The sequence below is a fragment of the Salmo salar genome, chromosome 27 (assembly GCF_965601325.2).
Source record: "Salmo salar chromosome 27, fSalSal1, whole genome shotgun sequence".
NCBI lineage: Eukaryota > Metazoa > Chordata > Actinopteri > Salmoniformes > Salmonidae > Salmo > Salmo salar.
In genome coordinates, this window is record NC_138317.1 from 21,898,064 (window position 1) to 21,924,762 (window position 26,699).

Consider the following 26,699-nt stretch of genomic DNA (forward strand, 5'->3'; position numbering starts at 1 on the left):
GTTACACTGTTACACTGTTACACTGTAAAGTAACTGCATGATTGTAACGGGTTTACTAACACATTAGTTCTATTAGCTATGTTGACTAGGATGTTACTTTAGCTAATATGGGGACAAAGATGTAGGCTGTGTGTAGCGGTTATGACATGGTTTGGCTTGGAAAGGTTTTTAAACCTGGTCACATACAGCTGATGTTTTGTTCATTGAAGTCCACAAACGAAAGGAAAAGGTGAGAGGGAATACAACGTGACTGCTATGAAAGTGAACTGTGTTTATGCATGAACAGGGGTGTATGCATTCCGCCGATTCTGTTGAAAATCGTGTCTTAAACGGAAGCGAAAAAAACAGGGATAAAAATACCTACATTTGTCCAATGGAAACTCTTGTTTGCAACTGTGGACTAATGATTACACCCTAGATAAGCTAGATGCCAGCAAGAGTGTGCAAGGTGGTATTGAAAGTGTCACTGTCTGTCCATGTGTCACTGTCTGTCATCTAAAATATTTCTCTCCACCTGTGTGGACCTAAGTTGTAAAGTTTCATTCATAGGCTAGGTTGTAGCAACCTCATGATAGGTATAGGGAAAATTTGAGTATCATGTAGTAGCCTAAACCTATCGATGTTACATTGAACTGGGTGAATGGAATATGAATGAGAGTTATCCAATATGCTCTAATAGAAGTAAGGCCATGTTCATTAAAAAAAAATAATCCTCCCTCATCATAAATGGCACTGACCGCCACTGATACACATACATAAATAATTTGCACCCATGTGAAAGCATATTTTAGGCAAATAAGTAATTATACTGCTTGTCTCTATATAATTGCAGGGCTGCAGTCAGAGGCTCAGAGGCTCTACTAGCCTCATTAGCATAGGAGCATATACAGAGACCTGAACTGTGGCGAGGGAGAGAGAGAGAGAGAGAGAGAGAGAGAGACAGAGAGACAGAAAGAGAGAGAAGCCTCCTCTCCCTATTCTCTTACTCGCTTTCTCTCTTCCTGTGCTCACTTTGTTATTTGAAACGTCCTGACATCAAGGGGTCTCTTCTCGCCATTGTCTGCTGGCGCTACACACCACCCAGGCAGAGGAGCTGTGAGTGTACACAGAGAAGAGTTCTGGGCAGGATATTTCTAATACCCTTCATTTGAGAGGAAGAGAGGATACATTCCCTATTAATGACTATTGCACATGTCTGTACTGCACGGGAAGGCAACTGGATTCAGTCGCAGGCCGATTTTTGTTGAAGCGGAGGGTTTAGGGCCCGGAACATAATTTGTACACTGCAAATTGAGCACAACTAAGCCCAAAAAGAGATTGTATTTCAAAATAACAATAATTTTATACCTTGAGACACAATCATGTCTCTTTTTTTATTTGTGGGAGTAATTGATGAAAAGATTTCCTAAATTAAACACATTTTTTGCTGAATTTCTTGTGATTAGTATTTGTTTTACCCAAAACTACACCCCCCCCACAAAAAAACAACAACAACACAACAACACACTTCTGTGTCAAGCTGAAGGAAAATAGAGACCATAGAGATACATCTCAATAAAATAAGCACAAATTATTAATTGGGGAAAAAAGAGAATGATAGAGAATAAGATTGATCTCGAGATAGATCTGTGATCGCAAAAAGGTAGACAGACGGGAAAGTTGAGGGCATGTTCCATACCTCATACTGTGTGATGACCCCATTGGGCTCCACAGGCTCCTCCCACTTCAGAAAGATCATATCGTCTAATGGGGTGAAAGTTAGTGACTCTGGGACGATGCCACCAGGAACTGGAAAAGAAAACGCAACATAAACATTCTGAGAGAACCCTCTGTTGATTGAATAGGGGGTCCAATAGGAAGGAAGTGACAAATGATATCCGGTTTCTCCCTAAAGACAGGCAAACCGATTTCAGGACCAGAAGATTTGATGAGTGTGTGCCTGGGTGCAAGCGTGCATGCGTGTTTGCGTGTACATCTGTGTCTGACTGAAAGACGCTGCTGCTACAGTTCATGCTAGTTTTGTCAACTAACAGACTGTCTGACTGTCTCTCTGGCTCTGAGCCTGTGTCTCAGGCGGATAGAGTCCAGAGCACTGCCTTGTGGCTGACAGTTAAACCTGCTGTATCCTCTCTCTCTCTCCACAACAGCCCTGAGAGGAGCAGAGGACAACAGCCGCAGTGTAATGGCAGGGCCTAACAGGGAAATGGGCATCCAAACAAGAAATCCAAATGGGTCTGAGACTTTGTCTGAGACAGGGACTTGTTTTGACATGGGGATTACAAGCAGTCAATGGATCGAATAGGGGCCTGAAAAATCAGGGCATATGTTGAAGACACGGTTGATTGGTTCAGTGACAGAGTTGGGAAAGTTCAACAAGCCCTAGAGATGACAAATGGCTTGTGGTTGTCTGGGACACATGAATCTGTGCATGCGTATGTGTGTATTTGTGAGTGCAAAAAAACAACACAGAGGTAATTGTATTAGGTCTCCCTGTAGTCTTTCTGATGATTTTTTCTCTTGCCCAAAGAGAGCTCTGGGAAGGTGAGATAATTGCGTTTTTCTCTCTGCTTGCTTACTTCAAGTACAGCTGTTCAACTGACTATGAAATGCATTACATTATAAGCAGGAGCACATGGGAGGACCTTGCAATTTGAAGATTTCAAAATGCAACCAATTTCATGCAATGTATTGTAATCTTACAGTACCTATCTTATTTTATTTTACCCGGTAAGTTGACTGACAACACATTTTCATTTACAGGAACAACCTGGGGAATAGTTACAAGGGAGAGGAGATGAATGAGCCAATTGGAAGCTGGGGATGATTAGGTGGCCATGAGGACCAGATTGGGAATTTAGCAGCCAGGACACCGGGGTTAACACCACTACTCTTACGATATGGGATCTTCAGTGAGCGTAGAGAGTCAGGACACCCATTTAACATCCCATCCAAAAGACAGCACCCTACACAGAGTAATGTCTGCCCTGGGGTACTGATATATATCGTTTTTTAGACCAGAGGAAAGTGTGCCTCCTACCGGCATCTGGTCTCCCATCCAGGACCAACGCTGCTTAGCTCCAGAGATAAGCCAGCAGTGGGATGCAGGGTGGTATGCTGCTGACTCTTGCATTGCCTCTCTCTCTCTCTCTCTCTCTTTCCCTCCTCTCTAATAGGTCAAGAACTGCTGTGAGCAATGTTTTATTGCATAGTACATTTGCTCTGACCTCCAAATTAAATCCATCTCGGTGAAATGTATATAATCCGCTGTTGTACACAGGAACATGTTAATAGAAAGATAAGCAAAATCATCTCACCATTTCGCTGGTGGCCATGATTCTGACTGATACATTTTTCATCTGCTTCCATTTAAAAGGCTGATCTTTCATTTAGTTATGCTGATCCTGCAAGTCAATATTAGCGTTTTTGGGTCCAACACTCTCTGAGTTTCATATGAACTATAATGCATGCAGGTAATAGAGTCCACTCACTGTTTTTCTCAGTCTGGAAGGTGACTTCTCTGCTCTCTTTCTTGCCCTAGACTTCAACTTTACAATGCATGTTGGGTAATAGAGTCTACTTACTGTCCTCCTCGGTCTGAAAGGTGACCTCTCTGCTCTCTTTCTTGCCTTCTGGGTTTTCCAGCGCCAGCCGGACGTGGACGGAGCGGAACGGGGGCAGGTCCCTCAGGGTGAAGTGTGATTGGTTCCTCTCTACGGAGAGACACTCCCTCACTGTGGCATTGTTCCCTGCGCTGCCCCCTGCAGGTGTGGAGTAGCGGTAGCAGAGAGAGACCGAGTAGGTGTGGCAGCGCGTCAGGTTGTAGCCCAGAGGTTCCCATTGTAAGACTAGTTGACGAGGCTGGATCTCTATGGCTGTGAGGCCTCGCAACGCACGCATGGGCTCTGATAGGGGGAGGGGAGAGAGAGAGAGAGAGAGAGAGAGAGAGAGAGAGAGAGAGAGAGAGAGACAGAGAGAGACAGAGAGAGACAGAGAGAGACAGAGAGAGAGAGAGAGAGACAGAGAGAGACAGAGAGAGACAGAGAGAGACAGAGAGAGACAGACAGACAGACAGACAGACAGACAGACAGACAGACAGACAGACAGACAGACAGACAGACAGACAGACAGACAGACAGACAGACAGACAGACAGACAGACAGACAGACAGACAGACAGACAGACAGACAGACAGACAGACAGACATAGAAAGACAGTGTGAGATGGAGTGATGAAGAAAAATAGAAAGATAAGGAGAAAGAGACATACGGTTAGTTCCGATGTTTACATTCCAAACTCACCACTGGAAGCTGTTTAAAGATATATTTTTTTAAAACACCCTGGAGAGAGAGAGAAGAAGGGAGGAGGAGGGAGCGATGTACAACAATAACACATTTTTTATATAATTTCACTCATACCTTCATTCTTACAGAGTACAGTCTGCTCAGCTCCAGGACCAAAGACAATTCCCTATGAGCTGAGAGGATGTGATATTGAACTAGCTAATTACTGCTGGCATGTGTGAGACTGGGGTGACGAATCCTCGTGTCCCTGCCACGATAATGTCCAACAGGATCATATCTGGCCTGCCAGACCGCAGCCACAGAGGCTGCTAAGATGAGGTTGTGTCTGGCAAATTATTCCCTCTAATAGTGCACTACTTCCTCATGGGCCCTGGTCAAAAGTAGTGCACTATGTGACATTTGGGATGCACCCTATGCAGACTAGAACCTCATTAGGAAAGATGCTATATGAAAGCATGGCTCATCATTATATTAATCACTCTACCACCCACCCAGGCTGCGCTCCCTGTCTCTGTCTGTCTGTCCAGCAGCACGCCACCCTGCAGCCCAAACCAACCCCACAGCAGCCAACAGACGTCCAGGCCCACAGACTCACGTTGATGAGACTAATCAAAGGGACAAGCCAGGGGCGGGAGAGAGAGGAGGGTGGACGGAGGGGCGGATGGGGTGGAGGGTTATGTCAGACTGGCTGTCAGCCCACTCTGGGCTCTGCTGGCTCCAGATCATCTCCTCTCCTCCTCTTGTCTTAAACCATGGTGTCAGTGAGCTAAAAGAGAGGACACCTTCTCACCAGGGGTCAACTGTTGCTATGAACACAATCAGCCTGGCTGTCCTCCGACCTACAGGTCACATGCTGTTACAGACACAATCACAGCCTCAGGACAGAGAGAAAGGTGGGATGGGGGAGAGGTCTGGCAGTGCCAGTTGGACCAATCATTGAGTCACTGTCATGCGTTAAGAGAGGTTAAAGCCTCTGACATTTATAGGAAGAAGCTGATTAATACACATCTATGCCTCAGGGGGGAGAGATGGAGGGAGGGAACAGTCTAGACGCGTCATGTCAGAAAATAAATCAGGCCATGATTTCAGTTTGCCCAATGTGCCTCCCCAAAAGACCATAGAAGTAAGCTGACGACATGTCGCAGCATTGCTCAGGTTAAAAAGGTAAGTAAAAGAAAACACGTATTTTGAATATCCAGATATCCGACCAAAATTCAGAATACTATTCAAATAGAGAAATGATTTCAAACCCCCGTCCCTATACTACATCAGTTAAAACTGGAGAGGGATTCGTGAAAAGCCTTCTCTCCGGGGACGCAGCTGGATAAAAAAAGAATAGAAAATAGCACCAGATGAACGTGTTGAATAAGCAAGGGCTGCTGCTGCTTCTAGCCCAAAACGTTCTGAGCTGGACAGGAAGAGGGGATATGAGACAGATTGATCTACAGCATGAGTGTCAAACATACGGTTCGCGGGCCGGATCCAGCCCACGCGGGGGTCCAATCCGGCCCGCGGATGGGGAAACAAACTAAATATACTTTAAAATGACTAAACCAACTGTGTTGAAATGATAATGGACCTATATTCATAGTTTCTCCACTGTCCTGCTCACTAAAAATCACTAGACAGTCAGGGAGTATTGCAAATTCCAAAAACAATGGATAGAGGACAAATCTGGGCACATTTTTACGGCAAAGAAATATAACCAATATTCATTGCGCCCTCTGGACCTTGTTGAAGTCCGAACACGGCCCCCGGGGCAAAATTAGTTAGACTTGACATCCCTGGTCTAGAGTGTGTAGTGTCACAGGGGCTCTCTCTGCTCTCTCCCCTGAGATTGAGGCTCAGATCTGGGCATAGGGAGCAGACAGGAGGTGGGCAGCTGGAGCCTCGTGACAGGAGGGATCAGAGACTACGATAGATGACACGACGTCATGTCGGTCTACTTGACACGTCTACAGGGAGCTGTTTCATAAAGATGAGCACTGAGCGCTGGGGAGGGTAAGTACAGATAAGTGTGTGTGTGTGTGTGTGTGTGTGTGTGTGTGTGTGTGTGTGTGTGTGTGTGTGTGTGTGTGTGTGGTGTGTGTACGTGAGAGAGAGAGAGTGTAGTGGCTGTGAGAAGGTTGCAGGATCTTCACTCGACTATATAATTAAATCAACACACATCATTTAAGTGTACCTATCCATGCATACACACCGGCTTCTAAAGAGGTACCTACGTATATATCAGCCACTGAGCACTATAATCCACACACACATCCTCTCAACCGGTGGACAGCAAGCCATTAGAGTATATGTTTGAATGTTGTTGTCCTGGTGTTATGGAGGATGTTATTATATGTGATCTCTCAGTGCCGTTCCTGAAGCGATAAACAAAGTTGAAGGAATGGAATAGATAAGAGTATACTAGAGTAGAACAGAATAGAACAGAACAGAAGCTAGGTTTGGGTTTAGACCCGTTCAGCCCCACTAACTCACCTGCACACTTGGTCCTGCTGACCAGGGGAGGTCCAGGCGCCCCTGTGCCCCCCTCCCCTGGTCGGGTCAGTAAAACACTGATGCGGTACTCTGTGTCCGGCTCCAGATGCCACACCTTACAATAGAACAGAGAAGAAACATGTTTTTTATATTTAGCAAAGACATGAATAGCATTTAGGAAATGTTTATTCAACGTTAATGTTTTTTTTTTTACTTTAACGGCAAAGTAACTCAGAGTTCTTTAATAACAACTGTTTTTACGAACCTGTAAAGAATGCTGAACGACAAATTAACTTCTACGCGTACACACACACACAGACACACACAAACCTTATACGTGAGCGAGCCCACACCGTGCGTCTCCGACCATGGTGATTGGCTGGCCCGGTACTCGATCTCGCGGCGGATCACGGGGCCATCCCCCACGATGGAGTTGGTGTTGAGTTGAATGATCAGGTAGGTGGGGCCAGCCCGGAGCAGCTGGGGGGGAGCGATGGGGGTGGGGGGCACTGCCAGGGTGAAGGAAGGGGGGGAGGCCAGAGTACAGTGTTATACAGAGGACTTTTGAGTGACTAAGTGAGTGCATGCAGGGGCGTAGCGGAGGTTAAAACAAAAGGCCTTTTACACACGATATGATGATGTTGACATATACAGTCCTTGACGGAGTGAACAGTTAACAAGATAACTGAGACAATGGTTTAGTAGCACTGTCTACCGTCTGTCAACTCCTCCTTTCTATCCTCAATAATATAAAAAAATAATCTTTGTGATCGGGCTAATTATAAAAACATCATCAATTGTTGTCAAATGAACAGAGATATAAATGACATCCAGCGATCCATAGTTGTACGCCAAAATAAGACGTCCGCATTTCCACAGAAAAAGCAACAACTCTCGCAAAGAAAAAACAAGTCATGTTTCATGCTTTTCTTGTTTATAATTTCCCTCAATTTCTTTCTGCTCGGCTAGAGCGTTGACTCACAAAATCTTTTAAGATTTTGATTTCTGAGAGGCACTTGAAGGGAAGGGAATTTTCAATTTTCACCATAATGAATGTGAATTATTTGCGTGAGTGATTGCGTGTGTAATTCTGCATGTCCTTTCAACGTTAGACAAAGAGACACACGCACACACGCACACACGCACACACACATTACAGCAACATGTCCAGTGAAAAACACTGTTTACACAGAGTATACAACATATGTACATAGGTGAAAGATTGTGTCTACCTGTTTCCACAATAGAACGTAGAAAAGAGAAGATTTTGCTAGTTCAGAACACATTTCCTATGTGTGTGTGTGCATTTTAACGTGTGTTTATGTGTGTGTGTCCCCGTGTGATTGACTAAGTGAGCCAGTGCTTGTGTGCATGTCTCACATAAGGAGAAGCTGTTGGAAGTTGTTGGGTGGAGACGGAGGTAGGACATATTGAGGAGGGCAGTAAGATATCCCAGAATGGTAGCTAGATGTCATGGTCGGTTGGCGGTGTCATAGGGGAGGTAGTGTGTGGTGCAGTGTGCTACAGGACAAATGTGTGTGTGTGTGTGTGTGTGTGTGTGTGTGTGTGTGTGTGTGTGTGTGTGTGTGTGTGTGTGTGTGTGTGTGTGTGTGTGTGTGTGTGTGTGTGTGTGTGTGTGTGTGTGTGTGTGTGTGTGTGTTTAAACAAAGACACATTATAAGACATAACATCGTCAATAGCTAGACATGTTTCCACTGTGTACCGGACACATATTTACGATACTATGCTGTACACACTGCATAAACATGACTATACGGACTGGCCGTACTATACCTCTGACAATGAGCTCGGCGAAGTTGGACACGGCAGCTCCGCGGGCGGACTCTGTGATGCAGCGATACAGGTCCTGCTCCCCTCTCTCAGCCTCCACCTGGAAGGTGGCCATGAGACGCTTGTGGCTCAGACGCTGGATAGAGGATGCCGCCACAACCACACTGTTACGACGCTGCAGAGAGAAAGAAAGAGAGAGGGGGGGGGGAGAGAGAGTCACGCTAACTGACCCTTACACAAGTGATCATCTTTACCTGTGTAGACAGCACCTCTGTCACTGCCACCAAAAACACCCACAACACACAGTCACATAGAGAGAGAGAGTCAGGTTACCCTAACTAACCTTCACAGACAGTTATGTTTATTATAATGTACAGTACCAGTCAAATGTTTGGACACACATACTCATTTAATGGTTTTTCTTTATTTTTACTACTTTCTACATAGTGAAGACATCAAAACTATGAAATAACACATATGGAATCATGTAGTAACCAAAAAAGTCCTAAACAAATGAAAATATATTTTAGATTCCTCAAAGTAGCCACCCTTTGCCTTAATGACAGCTTTGCACACTCCAGGTATTCTCTCAACCAGCTTCATGAGGAATGCATTTCCAACAGTCTTGAAGGAGTTCCCACATATGCTGAGCACTTGTTGGCTGCTTTTCCTTCACTCTGCGGTCCAACTCATCCCAAACCATCTCAATTGAGTTGAGGTCAGGTGATTGTGGAGGCCAGGTCATCTGATGCAGCACTCCATCACTCTGCTTCTTGGTCAAATAGCCCTTACACAGCCTGGAGGTGTGTTAGGTCATTGTCCTGTTGAAAAACAAATGAGACTCCCACTAAGCCCAAACCAGATGGGATGGTGTATCGCTGCAGAATGCTGTAGTAGCCATGCTAGTTAAGTGTGCCTTGAATTCAAAATAAATCACTGACAGTGTCACCAGTAAAGCACCCCCACACCATCACACCTACTCCTCCATGCTTCATGTGGGAACCACACATGCGGAGATCATCCATTCACCTACTCTGCGTCTCACAAAGACACGGCAGTTCGAACCAAAAATCTCAAATTTGGACTCATCAGACCAAAGGACAGATTTCCATCGGTCTAACGTCCATTGCTCATGTTCCTTGGACCAAGCAAGTCTCTTATTCTTATTGGTGTCCTTTAGTAGTGGTTTCTTTGCAGCAACACGAAGACCTGATTCACGCAGTCTCTGAACAGTTGATGTAGAGACGTGTCTGTTGCCTGAACTCGGTGAAGCATTTATTTGGGCTGCAATCTGAGGTGCAGTTAACTCTAATAAACCTATCCTCTGCAGCAGATGTAACTCTGGATCTTCCTCATGAGAGCCAGTTTCATATGTCCTATGTGTGTGTGCATTTTAACATGTGTGTTTATGTGTGTGTGTGTGTGTGTGTGTGTGTGTGTGTGTGTGTGTGTGTGTGTGTGTGTGTGTGTGTGTGTGTGTGTGTGTGTGTGTGTGTGTGTGTGTGTGTGTGTGTGTGTCCCGTGTGATTGACTAAGTGTGCCAGTGCTTGTGTGCATGTCTCATCATGAGGAAAACTGTTAGAAGTGGTTGGGTGGGGAAGGCGGTAGAGTGTGTGTGTGTGTGTGTGTGTGTGTGTGTGTGTGTGTGTGTGTGTGTGTGTGTGTGTGTGTTGACTGAACTTCATGTCTTAAAGTAATGTCATAACTTAAAGAAATGATTGACTGTAGTTTCTCTTTGCTTATTTGAGCTGTTCTTGCCATTATTTGGACTTGGACTTTTACCAAATAGGGCTATCTTCTGTATACCATCCCTACCTTGTCAAAACAAAACACAACTGATTGGCTCAAACGCATTAAGAAGGAAAGATATTGCACAAATGATCTTTTAACAAGGCACACCTGTTAAATGCATTCCAGGTGACTACCTCATGAAGCTGGTTGAGAGAACACAAAGAGTGTGCAAAACTGTCATCAAGGTAAAGGGTGGCTATTTAAAGAATCTCAAATATGAAATATATTTTGATTTGTTTAACACTTTTTTGGTTAGTACATGATTCCATGTGTTATTTCATAGTTTTGATGTCTTCACAATTATTCTACGATGTAAAAACAATAGTACAAATAAAGTAAAACCCTGGAATGAGTAGGTGTGTCCTAACTTTTGACTGTTACTGTATGTGTGGCCATGAGATATAGCCCTCCATAATGGGATTGTGAGTGGGAAGGAAGGAGAGAGACAGGGAGACAATGAGGGACAGATGAGGGTACCATGGGAGGTGGAGATAATAAATACATGATATATGTCATAGCTACCATCTTGGCACGGAGAGGTTGCATGCCGGGCTGCTGACAGAGCTGTCACACACATCCATACACGCACACACACAGACAACCCGTACTAATATGCTCGAGGCACAAGAGTGCTCGGATCAACGAGGGGAAAAGGAAATGACAACGCGTCGCCTGTCACACACACACACACACACTCAAAGCGTGAAGTTTTCCAGGTGCAAGAGGCTATATGCTGCTCCACTCTTAGAATAATGTATCCAGGATGTTATATAAACTAGCCCAGTTTATATAACATAAAAGTGCCTGGGGGAGGGGACATTTGCTCAAAAGTATGAAACTGCCTATGGGAGTAATATGGCATAAATGTATAGATTGTCACTGAGGCAATAATGTTAGTGGTTGTGAAAAGTATAATTGGGTTTTTCACTTCCATAAGCCAATGTTGGATCACATTTTAATTATTGTGTGTGTGTGTGTGTGTGTGTGTGGGATTCTTCAGCTATCAGCCACAGTCCCATCCCATCTCAATGTACATTCATTCAGTCAAAACAAACAGACAATCCTACAGCTTGTCATACAAATGAAAACATCCCGTATTAAACCTGTGTGTCTTCCATTTCTCCCCCTCTCTTCCCCTAAGCCCCATATCACACCATAATTAGTTTATGTGGTAAATCATTCATTCATTCAGGATTTCCAACTGAACACAAACAAATGTTGACGTTGTCGAAAGATCAAAACGGAATCAGAAACAGAACAAGTAAAACTCTCTGATAGAAAGACAAAAGAAGGCAATACAGATTCATTGAATAAGAATTCAAATTGCAAACATTTTGTTTGGACTATTTAAACACACAAATGAGAGAGAAGAAAACACTCAGTAGGTCTAGAGAGAGTCCCCTCACAGCAGAGGAGATCAAACAGAAAGTAGCAATTACTGTTAATGAGAATAAGAGAGAAACACGCGCACGCACACACACACACACACGCACACACACACACACACACACACACACACACACACAATTACAGAGTTGAGGGGAGAAAAACATAGAAATAAGTGTTAAGATTGGAACAGTACACAGCTAATACATAAACAGAAGACAATAACGGGTTGGGGAAACATATTGTTCCTCCCTGCCATTACCAATCCGTTCTAAGTCAGAGCAAACGTTGGAATCTGGTTTCAACTGGGAGACTATAGCTCAGTTCACCGTATGTGTATTGTGTAATCCAATATGGGTGCTAATACTGTCATGCATCCTTGTAGAAGAGATGCACTTCAACCACCAATTTGTAAGTCGCTCTGGATAAGAGCGTCTGCTAAATGACTTAAATGTAAATGTAAATGTAAACCAGGGCGGCCCATCCATTAGGGCGTTAGGGGCGTGCCCCACTTGTGATTGGTCAAAAACAATACATGTTTTTGTTGTTGTTGTATTTTTCAACAAAATATATAATTCAATGTCCATAAAAGTGTTGTTAATTTGTGTACATTTTACTGTTCAAAATGATATTGTTCAAAACAAGTTGTTCAGTTAACTACTTCTCTGCCATCAGCAGCTCTGGGTGTCCAGCCTGCTGCCCAGGCTTGGATTGTATTGCCAGCTATTACATTGCTTGCTATTGGGGGCGACGGCAGCAATGAAATTGCAGGATCTCATCACATGATTTTCACAGAACAAAGTAAATGGACCACCCTGGGGTGCTGAATTGCACAGGTCTTCTGGGTCTTCTCCATCAGGTACTAAACAGACAGCGCTAAAGAGCAAATTGCGATGAACTTGGAAATAAATATTCATGCCAGTCATTGGGAGCCTGGGACCTGAACCAGACATCCACACCCATCACCGGTCGTAGGACATAGCGGTACACTAGATAAAACCTTCTCATGGATCTGGTGCTCTAGCTACCGGCAAGCTGCTTGTTGCCTTTTCCCTGTGCTTGTGTCACCAACGCACTTATGAGCGCTGCTCGTTCTAAATTTTTTTTTACTTTTTGTCATTTAAACAGTGGCAACGTGCAGCAGTAGTGATTGTTTTTAGTGAAACAGGTGTGTCTGACACCACCCCCAAACAGTGTGTGTGTGTGGGCCTGGTTGTTGCGCGTGAGACTGTGTGTATGCGTTTGTCTGTGTCAGAAAACAACAGGAAGGATTAAAATGGTAGGTTGTTGAACTCTTGAAAAGAGGAGAGGCTTTGGATACAAAAAATACTTCAATACAGAAGAAAGAAAGAGAGGAGGAGACGGAGAGAAAATGGAGGAATGTGTCGTCTTCCCTCCTTCCGTCCTTCTTTCTTCATCTATCTTTTCAAAGGCACTTAGCTTCAACGAGGCTTTCAGACCCAGGTTCCAGTTAACTAATATTAGCTGAAATTCATGCAGCAGAAATGTAAACCATTTTGAGAGATTACTTCATGAAGGAATATGAGTAACTATCAAGTAGCAAACCAAAAGGCCACTCAAACAGTAGTCTGTACGCAGGGACTCGTCCCTCTGTGTTTGATGACGTCGTACTGCTGGGTCTATCTTTAATTCACTGAAGTATATATCAGACCTCATAGAAAGAACAGCACACTTCTATGCATTTATAAATCTGGAATCCTTGATGGTGAAACTGCCAAGTCTGTTTGCAATATTCCAACAACAAAGAAGTAACAGTAAACAACATTGTGCTCTTGATAGAACAGCAGCATATGTAACGCATTTGTTTTTACCACGCAACGCAACACTCCCCTCGCTGCTCCGTCAATAAAACAGCCATGGGGCGGAGAGTGGCTCTGTTTTCCCTGATGAGGATTCCATCTTTAAGCCTGAAGGAGAGCATAATACCTGGGCCCCAGGGCAATCAGTCAGTCTGTACTCTCAGTCTGTACTCTCTCCTCCATCAGTCTGTACTCTCTCCTCCATCAGTCTGTACTCTCTCTCCTCCATCAGTCTGTACTCTCTCCTCCATCAGTCTGTACTCTCTCCTCCATCAGTCTGTACTCTCTCATCCACAGTCTGTACTCTCTCCTCCATCAGTCTGTACTCTCTCCTCCATCAGTCTGTACTCTCTCCTCCATCAGTCTGTACTCTCTCCTCCATCAGTCTGTACTCTCTCTCCTCCATCAGTCTGTACTCTCTCCTCCATCAGTCTGTACTCTCTCCTCCATCAGTCTGTACTCTATCCTCCATCAGTCTGTACTCTCTCTCCTCCATCAGTCTGTACTCTCTCCTCCATCAGTCTGTACTCTCTCCTCCATCAGCCTGTGCTCTCTTCTCCATCAGTCTGTACTCTCTCCTCCATCAGTCTGTACTCTCTCCTCCATCAGTCTGTACTCTCTCCTCTATCAGTCTGTACTCTCTTCTCCATCAGTCTGTACTCTCTTCTCCATCAGGAATGTCTCCGTTTATGTGTGTCTTGTAGGTGGCAACGCCCGCAAGCACACACACACACACACACACACACACACACACACACACACACACACACACACACACACACACACACACACACACACACACACACACACACACACACACACACACACACATTCCTCCATCCTTACCTCAAGCAGGAAGGGTTCTGTCTCTGTAGTTTTGCCTGTGGCGACACACTGGAAGGTGGCATTCTGCCCTGCATTGACCTCCACATCCCCCAGCCGAGAGAAGTGGGGAACCTTGTCTGTAGAGAGAGAGAGAGACAGATCCTCTGTGATACTGATGCACTGACAGTTCCTTATTATCATTCTGTCTCACACACACACACACACACACACACACACACACACACACACACACACACACACACACACACACACACACACACACACACACACACACACACACACACACACACACACACACACACACACACACACACACACACACACACACACACACAGAGGACGAGAACATCAGTGCAGCACAGCTCTCCCAGTCATGCCTGTGGGCAGTGACTTCACAAAGACACAGGCTGCTCAACCAAACTTAGTTTCTCCACTCAGAGTTCTACAGTATGTGAGAAGACTTTCTCTCCCTGTCACAGACATCAGAATGCCTGCAGTGCAACTGGAAGTATTACTCTTATATACTGTAAGTACACCTACAGGACACTTATAAGAACAGCTATACATTATTTCTTTCAGACACTTCAACATCTTTATCAAGACATTACTTCAGCGTTATTCTGTGTTCTATCCCTCCTTAACAGTTCAATTGCACTCTTAGGCCACAATTCTCACCTAGGAAAGGCTGTAAGAAAATGTTCACTGAAAAATATCACACAGAAGAAATTCTAAGAAAAATGTATAGACCGTGTTGAGACTCCTGTGGTTTCCATATCCTAGATCTTCTCTTGCCTCACTGTACCAAAGAGCTAGCTAGCTGTAACAGCACCTTGTATCATGTGCTTTGTGGAGCATAGCAATAGAAGAAGCCAGTTAGAACACACTAGTCCAGTATAGTACTTGTTCATAATTGCATGTACAGTATCTGAAATCACAGGGATTTGATTTGATGTTTTCTAACCTGTACAAGATCCCATCAAACTGCTTTGAATGGCTACAATGGTTTCTCTGGGTTCTGCCTCAGCTATACAATGAGGAAACACTGTAAAGGGGTGCTAATAGTCAGACTTCTATAAAAGCTGGTTAGTACATACCTGTAGTCTGCTTAAGCATTAACCCCTCTCTGACCCACAAGTGAGTTTTTCATCAATAAAATACTATTTAACTGATGACCCTTCATCTAGTCCTCTAGATAGGGGTAAAAACCTAAACAATAAATAAATACTCTGTACTTTACCTGTATTTGACCTGCAATTTAACCTTTGACCTTTGTGCTAGAGACAAATGCTCTTCTTTGCAGTAAAGGTCTAACCTAAAACAAGGATGTTCGTATGTTTTCCCTATGATGTTCAGAGGCAGAGGGACAGTGATCTGAAGTTTGACTACAAATGAGCGAAAAATGTCATAAATGTCATAATTTGATTGATTTCTGACTTTCTGACAAACATTTGGCTCTAAATGTTGAACAGTCGGGTTTATCAACTTAGCAAAAACAGCATACAAAAATAGGACATCCTCAGCTACTGGACATTCATTTTGGGAGGTTAAAATCATGTATTTATGATGTACTTACTGTACTGTGTCAAACTGACCGAGAACATCGCCCGTGTATAGCCTTTCGGAATGTTTAAGGCACTTGGATCATTGCCTACCTGAGATGTTAGATTCAACTTAGTGAAGTTTTATACTATTCTGATTGGACGATGCATTGAAATTACGATATCCTTTAAATAAACCCATAAAATCTGTACAAATGTTTCCAGTGATTTACCTTAATGGTAGGTCTATACTACAGGAACAATTGTATTATTTGGTGAGCTCTATACAGTAGCGACACAAGAGGAAAAGGCTGGGAGGCAGAAACATTGTAGCACAGAAATAGAAAGTGATACTTTTGCAAGCATGTGGTATTCTTTTACACCAGCAAAGCGACCCCCTCTATAGATGTGTGAGTACTTTACCTAGATGAGTTTTGTGTGACTATGAGCGCAACACACTCTATACTGAGACCAATGTGACGAGGCCTTGGTGGTGGCTCAGACTGTACAGAGACGGACTAGTGAACAGATGAAACCCTGCCATAAAAACACACACTCGGGAGTGTATCACAGTGCGTCTACTTATTTATCCAGCACCTGCTCAAAGCCACTGGGTGTGCGTACAGTGTGTTCTGTCACTCAGTGGTAAGCAACCACGACACTTTTCCCCTTCACTTCTACTAGCTTTAGCAGCTTTATTCCTGTTTTTCCGACAGGGGACATAGTGAACATGAATCAACGTTGATGTAAATGTGGCAGAATTAGCTCATGTATACGGTTAGTTTACACCTGTTGTCCCTGGGCAGGTGGGGAATGACTTTAAAATAACACCACACAGTTAGTTTACACCTGTTGTCCCTGGGCAGGTGGGGAATGACTTTAAAATAACACCACACAGTTAGTTTATACCTGTTGTCCCTGGGCAGGTGGGGAATGACTTTAAAATAACCCCACACAGTTAGTTTACACCTGTTGTCCCTGGGCAGGTGGGGAATGACTTTAAAATAACACCACACAGATAGTTTACACCTGTTGTCCCTGGGCAGGTGGGGAATGACTTTAAAATAACACCACAACACCACAGTATTTGACGGTCCTTTCTTATCCCGCACAGAAAAGTGCGAGGGTGATAGGATGAGAAGGAAAAGAGAGTGAGGAAAACAGGAAAACATGAAGAGAGGAACAGAAGAGGAGGGGAAGAGAGAGACATCTGTCCAGCTATCCTCCGCACACCTGACACTCGTATCATGAGACTCCATGGAAACGGACATCTGCCCGCCTCTCTCGTTTCTCTTTTCCTCTCTCGTTCTTTTCTCTCTCTCCAATAAGCGCATCGAGGGACGAGCTGTTGCTAAATTGATTTCTGCACGTAGTTGGTAGTCTTTCAGCACACATGCATGCTAGCTAGTTCAGTCTCTTGGTATGCAGGCCACATTATGCAAGTCACATTTTTACATCCAAACAAACTTCAATTTGACAGAGATTTCATTGGACCGCAACATGTGTTTGGAATAATGATAGTGACACTGGGGAAAATAACAGAAATGTCAAGCATGTTGGAATGTGAATATAAGAGAGACTCGATTTGTATCTCCTGCAGGCCAAACAAGTTATTTCTGCTGCCTTAGGGGGCATCGTGCCAGCTTGGAGTGTGTGTGTGTGTTCTGTGTGTGTGTGTGTGTTAAAGAGGTTCCGTGGAGGGCCCTGACAGCCACAGCATCTCCTAATGAGAGTGTTGATTATTTAATGGGGACGGTGGGGGCCAGGGAGATGACATCTGCATCAGCGCCAAGAGACGTACCCGTCACACACACATTATTCACACACAGAGGGCCCTGGCGACCACTCTAACTCAGCAACGGGTCCCATATAACCATGGAAATGAACGCATGCTGGCCGACATTCAGGTGACAGAGGCTAAGTGTTAAAAGTTTAAGATGAGTTGAGCCTATCTCTGGTGTTTTGGAGAGGGTTTATGGAGAGAAAGAGAGAGAGATGAACTTGTGAATGATTTATAAAGGTCTGGCTGTTTTTTAACAGGTGGTAAAAGCTATCTGAATTTCATGAGCTCATTAACGCCCTCCATTATCAGTCATTAACATTTCCTCCTTTGCTTTTCACTGAGGATTATCCCTTTACAGAGAGCCAAGGCAGGGGCCATCTTGGCTCGAGACCAACTGCTTGCGTCCATTATGGATTTGGTTGGCTCAACCTTCCCTGAAGTCTACAAGGGTCAGTGGTGGTCAATGGAAACTGTGACAGGCCTCAGCACCACTCCTATACACTCTGTCACACATTGTCAGCACAGCAGAATGAGCTGATGGCTCTCTGTCTGTATGTCGGCATTACTTCCATTTGGGACACAGCCTTTCACTGAGCCTGATCTCCTGTAGAGGTAATGGGTCTGGGGACAGCAGGTGAGTGGCTCCGGAGAAGAACGGTCAGGTACCCTGTAGAGGCATGGGTAGGTAGGGAGGGGCTGCACTGAAGGAGGGAGGTGAGGGGTGTTTGCACTGAGAGCTAAGGGAGGGGGTGGGGGGATTGCACTAAGGGAGCGGGTTAGCTATAATGGGGAAATCTCTAAGAGCATCACCATGTGACATTATGGTCCAGTTAGAGACCTCAGACTACTGCTGTTCTCGTCATGCCTTGGTGGAGAGGAAGAGAAAGCAACATGCGACGAGAGTCCGTTCACCCGGTCGCCTGCTGCCTGCTGTTTTCTTGGAACAGTGTGTGTGTGTTTCCTGGAACAGTACATTAGCTCTGAGAGAGTGGGCTCGTCTTGGTGACCGGGAGAGTGGCGAGCGGAGCGACGTGCTGAGCAGTCAGGAAGATAAAGGTCACCAGCTCGCTGTCTGGTCGACCGGGACAAAAGGAGCGGCATTGTGCAGCCGTGGCCATGGGAAATCAGACACGTGTCCACATGCCAGAAGCCTCTCAGAACCTTCTCTGGCTTTGAGAGCAGTGCCTTCGCCTCCGCTGATTACTTTACAAGCCTCTGTCCTTGTCTGTCCAACCACCCATCACAGTCCTGAGACTGTTTGCCCACCCCTGAGCGCCCAGACACGCATTTTCCCATTTCTTTGTCAAAGGTTACTGGCTCTGAGCTCTGTTCTGAAGTACATTGGTATATTTGTACTTTGGTGCCTTGGTGCATTAATACGGGACATTGGTGATATATTGGTATAGTGGTGCGCTGGGTTTGCTCTGTTGGTGTGTTGGGGCAGTGCTTTCTGGGCTGATATACATTGGGACGCAGGTGCTGTACTGTGGTGGGTAGCTACTTACAGCAGGGGTAATTGAGCAGCAGGATGTCGTCAATGGCGATGTAGCCTCGCCGTTCTGCTGAGACCGATGCTTCAAACACCACCTGAGGAGAGACAAGCGGGAGAGATGAGAGGAGAACAGGAGAGACAAAGGAGAGATGAGAGGAGAATGGAAGAAAGGATTTCACGTTAGGGAGAGAGAGGGGGAAGGACCGGAGGGAGAGAGAGGGGGAAGTCCTAATCAAACAGCTTGAATCCACTGAGGCCTGTCTGGTGGCGAATCTCTCTACTCAAACATCCATAGTTTAGCAGAGCCCCATAGGACAGCTTCGTTTCACAGTCATCTCTCTCTCCCACCCTTCCTTTCCCTCCTTCTCTTTCAAACAGCCATCTTTCTTCATCAGAGAACACACACAGAACATTGGACCCGCAGGAGTCATTGAGCGCTGCCCAAATCTCTACTCACTCATCTAAATGAATCTAGCATCATGCTGAGAAACCAAAGTGAATCCCAGATCTCTCCCACAGAGAACCAAAGTGAGTCTGGGCGTCTGAAAAAGAATTACTGCCACAATAACCCATATCGGTTAGTGAGGGACAATTTACTATTTTACCGCAGAGGCACAACAAATAAATAAACGGCGCATGGACATGGGGTTTACTGCATTCATAGATTCCAGACTTTAAATAGCACTTTGCATTCAAGTCATTTAGCTGGGCTTGATTGAGCTTTCCTGGCACAATGGAACCAATGCGATAGTTACTGACAAACCACACAGTGTAAAGCTCTGCCAATGATCCCAAAAGGTCATCAGAGGTGTTTATAATAGTTGATGTGTTTCGCACACTCACACAGACAATAATACATTAGCTGTGACCGAAACCAGCAGACTCTTGATAGTTCAGATTTCACTAACACTCGATGGGCCCTGGTCAAAAGTAGGATGTCCTTTGGGAAGCAGCCCCAGTGAGTCGCCGTGTTGACAATACATCAGGCTCTAAGTGCCTGGTCTGGATCGATAGAACCACAGATGGATACAGGCCACGCATCCCTGTCTGCTAATATCTTAGTATTCTTCATTCTTATGTGTGGGCCATTAGAGAATTGCAGACAATCAACTTCTCCATTCATCAGCCGCTGACGCACACCAACGCATGCACACACACGCACAAATATGCACACACACACACCGCGACACACCCGGCCATTGATTCACTCGCTCAGCACTGCACAGAGCCTTGACCCTACCTCATTATGACTATCAGCATCTGGCCGTACTCAGAGGAGAAAGGGGAAATGCGAGAAAGAGAGACAGAGGGGCAGAGATAGAGAGAAAAAGAAAGAGAGAGATGGGCAGAATGAGAGAAAGAGAAAAAGAGGGAGAGAAGGAGAGGGAGAGAGAGAGAGGGCAGAGAGAGAGAGATAAAGAGAGAGAGAGGAGAGGGAGAGAGAAAAAGAGAGGGAGAGAGAGTGGGGCAGATATAGATAGAAAAAGAAAGAGAGATGGGCAGAATGAGAGAAAGAGAAAAAGAGGGAGAGAAGGAGAGGGAGAGAGAGAGAGGGCAGAGATAGAGAGAGAGAAAGAGAGAGAGAGAAGGAGAAGGAGTGAGAAAAAGAGAGGGAGAGAGAGTGGGGCAGAGATCGAGAGAAAAAGAAAGAGAGAGAGGGGCAGAGAGAGAGGGAGAGACAGAGAGAGAGAGAGAGAGAGAGAGAGGGGGCAGAGATAGAGAGAAAGAGAGAGATGGGCAGAATGAGAGAGAGAGAAAAAGAGGGAGAGAAGGAGAGAGAGAGAGAGAGCAGAGATAGAGAAAAAGAAAGAGAGAGAGGGGCAGAGAGGGAGAGAGAGAGAGAGAGAGAGAGAGAGAGAGAGAGAGAGAGAGAGAGAGAGAGAGAGGGGGGGGCGGAGATAGAGAGAAAGAGAGAGAGGGGCAGAATGAGAGAGAGAGAAAAAGGGAGAGAGAGGGCCAGAGATATAGAGAAAAAGAAAGAGAGAGAGTGGGGCAAAGAGAGAAAAAGAAAGAGAGGGGCAGAAACAGAGAGAGAGAGAGAGAGAAGGAGAGAGAGAGAGGGGAAGAGAGAGAGAAAAAGAGAGGGAGGGTGAGAGAGAGAAAGAGAGAGAGAGAGAGGGAGAGAGAGTGGGGCAGATATAGAGAGAAAAAGAAAGAGAGAGAGAGGGAGGGAGAGAGAGGGAGAGAGAGGGGCAGAGATAGAGAGAAAAAGAAAGAGAGAGTGAGAGAGAGAGTGGGGCAGAGATAGAGAGAAAAGAAAGAGAGTGAGGGACAGAGAGAGAGAGACAGTCTATTATTTTGGAACTTTAGTAAGTGTAATGTTTACTGTTAATTTTTTTATTGTTTATTTCACTTTTGTTTATTTTCTATTTCACTTGCTTTGGCAATGTAAACATATGTTTCCCTTGACAATAAAGCCCTTAAGTTGAACTGAGAGAGAGAGAGAGAGAGAGAGGAGAGAGAGAGAGAGACAGAGAGACAGAGAGACAGAGAGACAGAGAGAGAGAAATGTTTGTGCATTCAGTCACACACATCTGAGAGCGGTATAGACACACATTAGAACATCAGCAACAACCAGGCTCTAAGTGTATTCATAGAACTGTGATCTTTGTCTCTCTGGAGGGGAAAGTCATTTTTCTGATTGGATTGTAAAGAGCACCATAGAAGTAAAGCACTTTGGGAATGAATGTACTTAGAAGAGTACAGGGGGAGGGATGGGTAAAAGACTGGTCGTCATGCAGATAGTGAGAGAGAGGTGAGCTCTTGCATTTTTCAGCATGTTCTTAAAAAAAGATATTGTAGATTTAGAGTTAGATGAACTTGGATTTTTTTGTCAGGGACATAAAAGGATGCTAGGATAACAGGATGCTACCCTCTACAACATAACCTTCACTATGTCACAAGGACATATACAGGATGCTACCCTCTACAACATAACCTTCACTATGTCACAAGGACATATACAGGATGCTACCCTCTACAACATAACCTTCACTATGTCACCAGGACATATACAGGATGTTACCCTCTACAACATAACCTTCACTATGTCACCAGGACATATACAGGATGCTACCCTCTACAACATAACCTTCACTCCAAATCAAAACTCAATACCTACAACCTGATTTTGGACAGAATTATGGAATCACCTGGAACGCTTACAACTACCAAAGATGATTATTCCAAAGCTAAACAGCAAATTGTCTGGGAATCAACAGAAATCTGAAAACACCATCCAACCTGGAACTGAGTGAGTAATGTTTAGTCTGAAGCTATATTTTATTTTCAAAAGCCAAGAAGAAAAATATATTACAATGATAGATTTTACTTTATAAGGACTGAATGCTAAGTTAAGGCTACCAAGGTTGATGCAACTTTAAGTCGCATTAGCGTGTCAAGTGAGTGGTCTCAAAGTCCTTTAGCCCAACAATGGCAGGAGAGTCGCACAGTCTACTCCAACCAAATGGAGAGGCCTTAGAAGCTGCCTCCCGCTGTTCAGAGGTAATTAAATACAGTACCCTGTGTATGTAAAGATACGAAAAGATCACAAAATGAAGCTCCTTACGGAAAATCAAGAGACACTTTTTGCTAACTATTATAAAAATGGGAACATCAACAACCTTATCTTCCACACAGGCCATCCCCTGGCATGGCACAGTGCCATATTAGCACATTACCCCTCTGTTAAGAGGGGGGTGTTGCCAAGGGGTGGAAACTCAGGATACTAGACAAAGAGGACTCTGAGTCAGCAAATATAAATCTCTATAAGTCTGGAACAGTATTGGTACAAGGCAAGTCCAAACAGTTTCAGCTGGACTTTCGCATAATCAAAGAATTAGCTCAGCAGGAGAAGCTCTCCCTTTAGAAAGATATCCCCACCCCGAGCAGGTCAGACCAGACCTCTTCATTATATAACCCCACAGACGAGCAACCCCAAGCGGAAAGTCAACCTCCCAGCACAGAGTACTACTCCCTTATTGAAATGAAGGATAAATTCACCCAGCTGGAGGTAAGGCAGGTGGAGCTGGAACAGCAGGTGAACACACTCCAGTTAGCACAGAACCAGACAACATTCCAGCACAACAACACGCCCTTAACCAGGAGGTGGAGAGAGAGACATATCTGCACTCTGGACTGTGGTGAGACAACTACAACAGGATAAAGAGCAGGAGAAGACCAGAGCACTAGAGGAGAGGATCAGACTGCAGGAGGAGAGGGTGAGGGGGATGGAGGAGAGGATCAGACTGCTGGAGGAGAGGGTGAGGGGGATGGAGGAGAGGATCAGACTGCTGGAGGAGAGGGTGAGGGGGATGGAGGAGATGATCAGACTACTGGAGGAGAGTTTGAGGGGGATGGCGTGTGACAGAGAACAACCCACTAGAGAGGTGGCCACCCCTGCAGAGAAGCCAGCAGAACAGCCCACCTCAGCTCCCGACAAAAGTCTTGACACCACAGCAGAACAGTCCACACCAGACCCTGATCATAGCGTCGACATCACAGCGGGACAGACAAATGAAGACCTCGAAGCCCAGGGGATCCCACCCCCTCCGAGCACCCCCCCACCCTGATAGCTTTCCTGACAACCCCCCCACACCCACTGAGGACATACACAAGCAACAGATTGTACTCCGTATTGACTCAAACTGAAAATATATACAAGAAAAACTACTTTTTCCCAAACACAGTGTGTCTGACTTTGGTGTCCAAACACCCAGCGCACCCTAGACCTTCTGTCTGAGGACCAACTAGGTTCACCCAGCCACATAACAATACACACAGGCACAACCGACCTGAGAGCACAGTAGGAAAGAGTGGCCACAGCACTCAAGGGAGTGATTGAAATAGCTTCTTCTACTTTCCCCAACGCACAAGTGGCTATATCCACCCTGCTACCATTCAGCAGGTAAACACAAGTATTTCCTGTGACTGTGCCTCAAAACAAAATGTTCACCTGGCCCAACACCCCACCCTGGACTTCAGCAGACTTTATGACCAGGTCCACCTATACAAGGCAGCAGTGCCCACCTTCGCCCGGATCCTAAACAACATCGCTCTCAAACGCAGCCCCAACACTTCACACATGAGCAACAGATCAATAGACACCTTGATGACACCAGCGAGACACCCTCCCAGATCTGTGGGACTCATGGTTTGTTGATCTCAAATAAGACTTTGACTCAATTTGGCATGAGTGTCTGCTATACAAATTCATTGAAAGGGGTGTTGTGGGAAAACATACGACAATATAAAATCAATTTTCACAAACAACAAGTGTGCGGTTAAATTGGCAAAAAACACACATTTCTTACCACAGGGCCGTGGGGTGAGACAGGGATGCAGCTTAAGCCCCACCCTATTCAACATGTATATCAACAAATTGGCGAGGGCACTAGAACAGTCAGCAGCATCCGGCCTCACCCTACTAGAATCTGAAGTCAAATGTTTACTGTTTGCTGATGATCTGGTGCTTCTGTCACCAACCAAGGAGGGCCTACAGCAGCACCTAGATCTTCTGCACAGATTCTGCCATTCCTGGGCCCTGACAGTAAATCTCAGTAAGACCAAAATAATGGTGTTCCAAAAAAGGTCCAGTCGCTAGGACCACAAATACAAATTCCATCTAGACACCGTTGCAGTAGATCACACAAAAACTATACATACCTTGGCCTAAACATCAGCGCAACAGGTTACTTCCACAAAGCTGTGAACGATCTGAGAGACAAGGCAAGAAAGGCATTCTATGCCATCAAAAGGAACATAAAATTTGACATACCAATTAGGATCTGTCTAAAAATACTTGAATCAGTTATAGAACCCATTGCCCTTTATGGTTGTGAGGTCTGGGGTCCGCTCACCAACCAAGAATTCACAAAATGGGACAAACACCAAATTGAAACTCTGCATGCAGAATTCTGAAAAAATATCCTCAGTATACAATGTAAAACACCAAATAATGCATGCAGAGCAGAACTAGGCCAATACCTACTAATTATCAAAATCCAGAAAAGAGCTGTTAAATTCTACAACCACCTAAAAGGAAGCGAGTCCCAAACCTTCTACAACAAAACTATCACCTACAGAGAGTTGAACCTGGAGAAATGTCCCCTAAGCAAGCTGGTCCTGGGGCTCTGTTCACAAACACAAACAGACCCCACAGAGCTCCAGGACAGCAACACAATTAGACCCAACCAAGTCATGAGAAAACAAAACAAAACTCCCATATCTCCTGGGTGAAATACCACAGTGTGCCATCACAGCAGAAATATTTGTGACCTGTTGCCACAAGAACCATTGTGAATACAACCCATATTTACGTTTGTTTATTTTCCCTTTTGTACTTGAACCATTTGCACATCTTTACAACACTGTATATATACATAATATGACATTTATAATGTCTTTATTCTTTTGGAACTTCTGTGAGTGTAATGTTTACTGTTCATTTTTATTGTTTATTTCACTTTTGTATATTATCTACCTCACTTGCTTTGGCAATGCTAACATATGTTCCCCATGCCAATAAAGCCCTTGAATTTAATTGAAAGGGAGGGGGAGGAGTTAAGAGAGAGAGGGGGTGTAGAAATAGAAATTGACAGAGCCAGGTGAGGGAGAAGGGGAGAGGGGGTGTTGGAGAAGGAGAGAAAGAGAGGGAGAGAGAGAAAGAAAGAGAGCACTTCCCTCTCTCTCTAGCTGCTAAAGCAACAGTTCAGTTCATCTCATGAAACTCATTGGGGTAGAATTGCACACTTCTCTATGCTGCATCCTTGCCCTATTCCCTTCCCCGTCCTCAAAGGGAATACATACAATCAGCAGCTGGCTGGCTGGCTGGTTTGGTGGCTGGCTGGTTGTCTGACTGTCTGGCTTGCTGGTAGGCTTGCTTTGCTGGTTTGTTGGTTGGCTGGCTGGTTTGTTGACTGGCTGGGTGGGTGGGTGGCTGACTGGTTAGCTCGCTGGTAGGATGGCTAGTTGGTTTGTTGGCTGACTGGATGACTGACTGTCTGACAGATTGCAATAAAGAGGATTTGTTGGGTAATTAATATTTCGGGATTCTTATTTTTCATTTATATCGCTATGGGAGTTATTTACTTGGAAGAGTACAGGAGGAGGGATGGGGAAATATGGACTGCCGGTCATGCACATAGAGAGAGAGAGAAAGAGAGGGAGAGGGAGAGAGCGAGAGAGAGAGAAAGGGAGGGGGAAGAGAAATGAAGAGAGCGAGGAAGCGGGTGGAGAAAGAAATAGACAGAGGCCGGTGAAGGAGGAGGGGAAAGAGATCTAAAGAGGGGGAGACGGAAAGAGAGCGATAAAGAGAGGGAAGAAGAAGGCGAGGGAGAGTTAGAGAGGGAGATAAAGAAAGAGGGAGTGAAAGAGAGAGAGAGAGAGGGAGAGAGAGAGAGAGAGCGAGAGAGAGAGAGATTAAAAGGAGAGACAGATGAAAAGGAGAGAGGGTGTAGACTAAGCTATATT

General features: G+C 45.0%; 1 protein-coding gene across 8 annotated transcripts in view; it reads right to left on the minus strand.

The window, feature by feature from the left end:
• Window positions 1-26,699, minus strand: part of LOC106588628 (receptor-type tyrosine-protein phosphatase U) — a 283,302-nt gene that overhangs the window by 76,384 nt on the left and 180,219 nt on the right. For all 8 annotated transcript variants that reach the window (XM_045709315.2, XM_045709322.2, XM_045709317.2 and 5 more), the window contains exons 4-10: window positions 19,243-19,324; window positions 14,417-14,532; window positions 8,577-8,748; window positions 7,113-7,291; window positions 6,783-6,897; window positions 3,582-3,902; window positions 1,679-1,788 (exon numbers count right to left, since the gene is read on the minus strand). In XM_045709315.2, coding sequence (XP_045565271.2) covers window positions 1,679-1,788; window positions 3,582-3,902; window positions 6,783-6,897; window positions 7,113-7,291; window positions 8,577-8,748; window positions 14,417-14,532; window positions 19,243-19,324 — 1,095 coding nt within the window. The remainder of the gene's footprint in view (window positions 1-1,678; window positions 1,789-3,581; window positions 3,903-6,782; window positions 6,898-7,112; window positions 7,292-8,576; window positions 8,749-14,416; window positions 14,533-19,242; window positions 19,325-26,699) is intronic.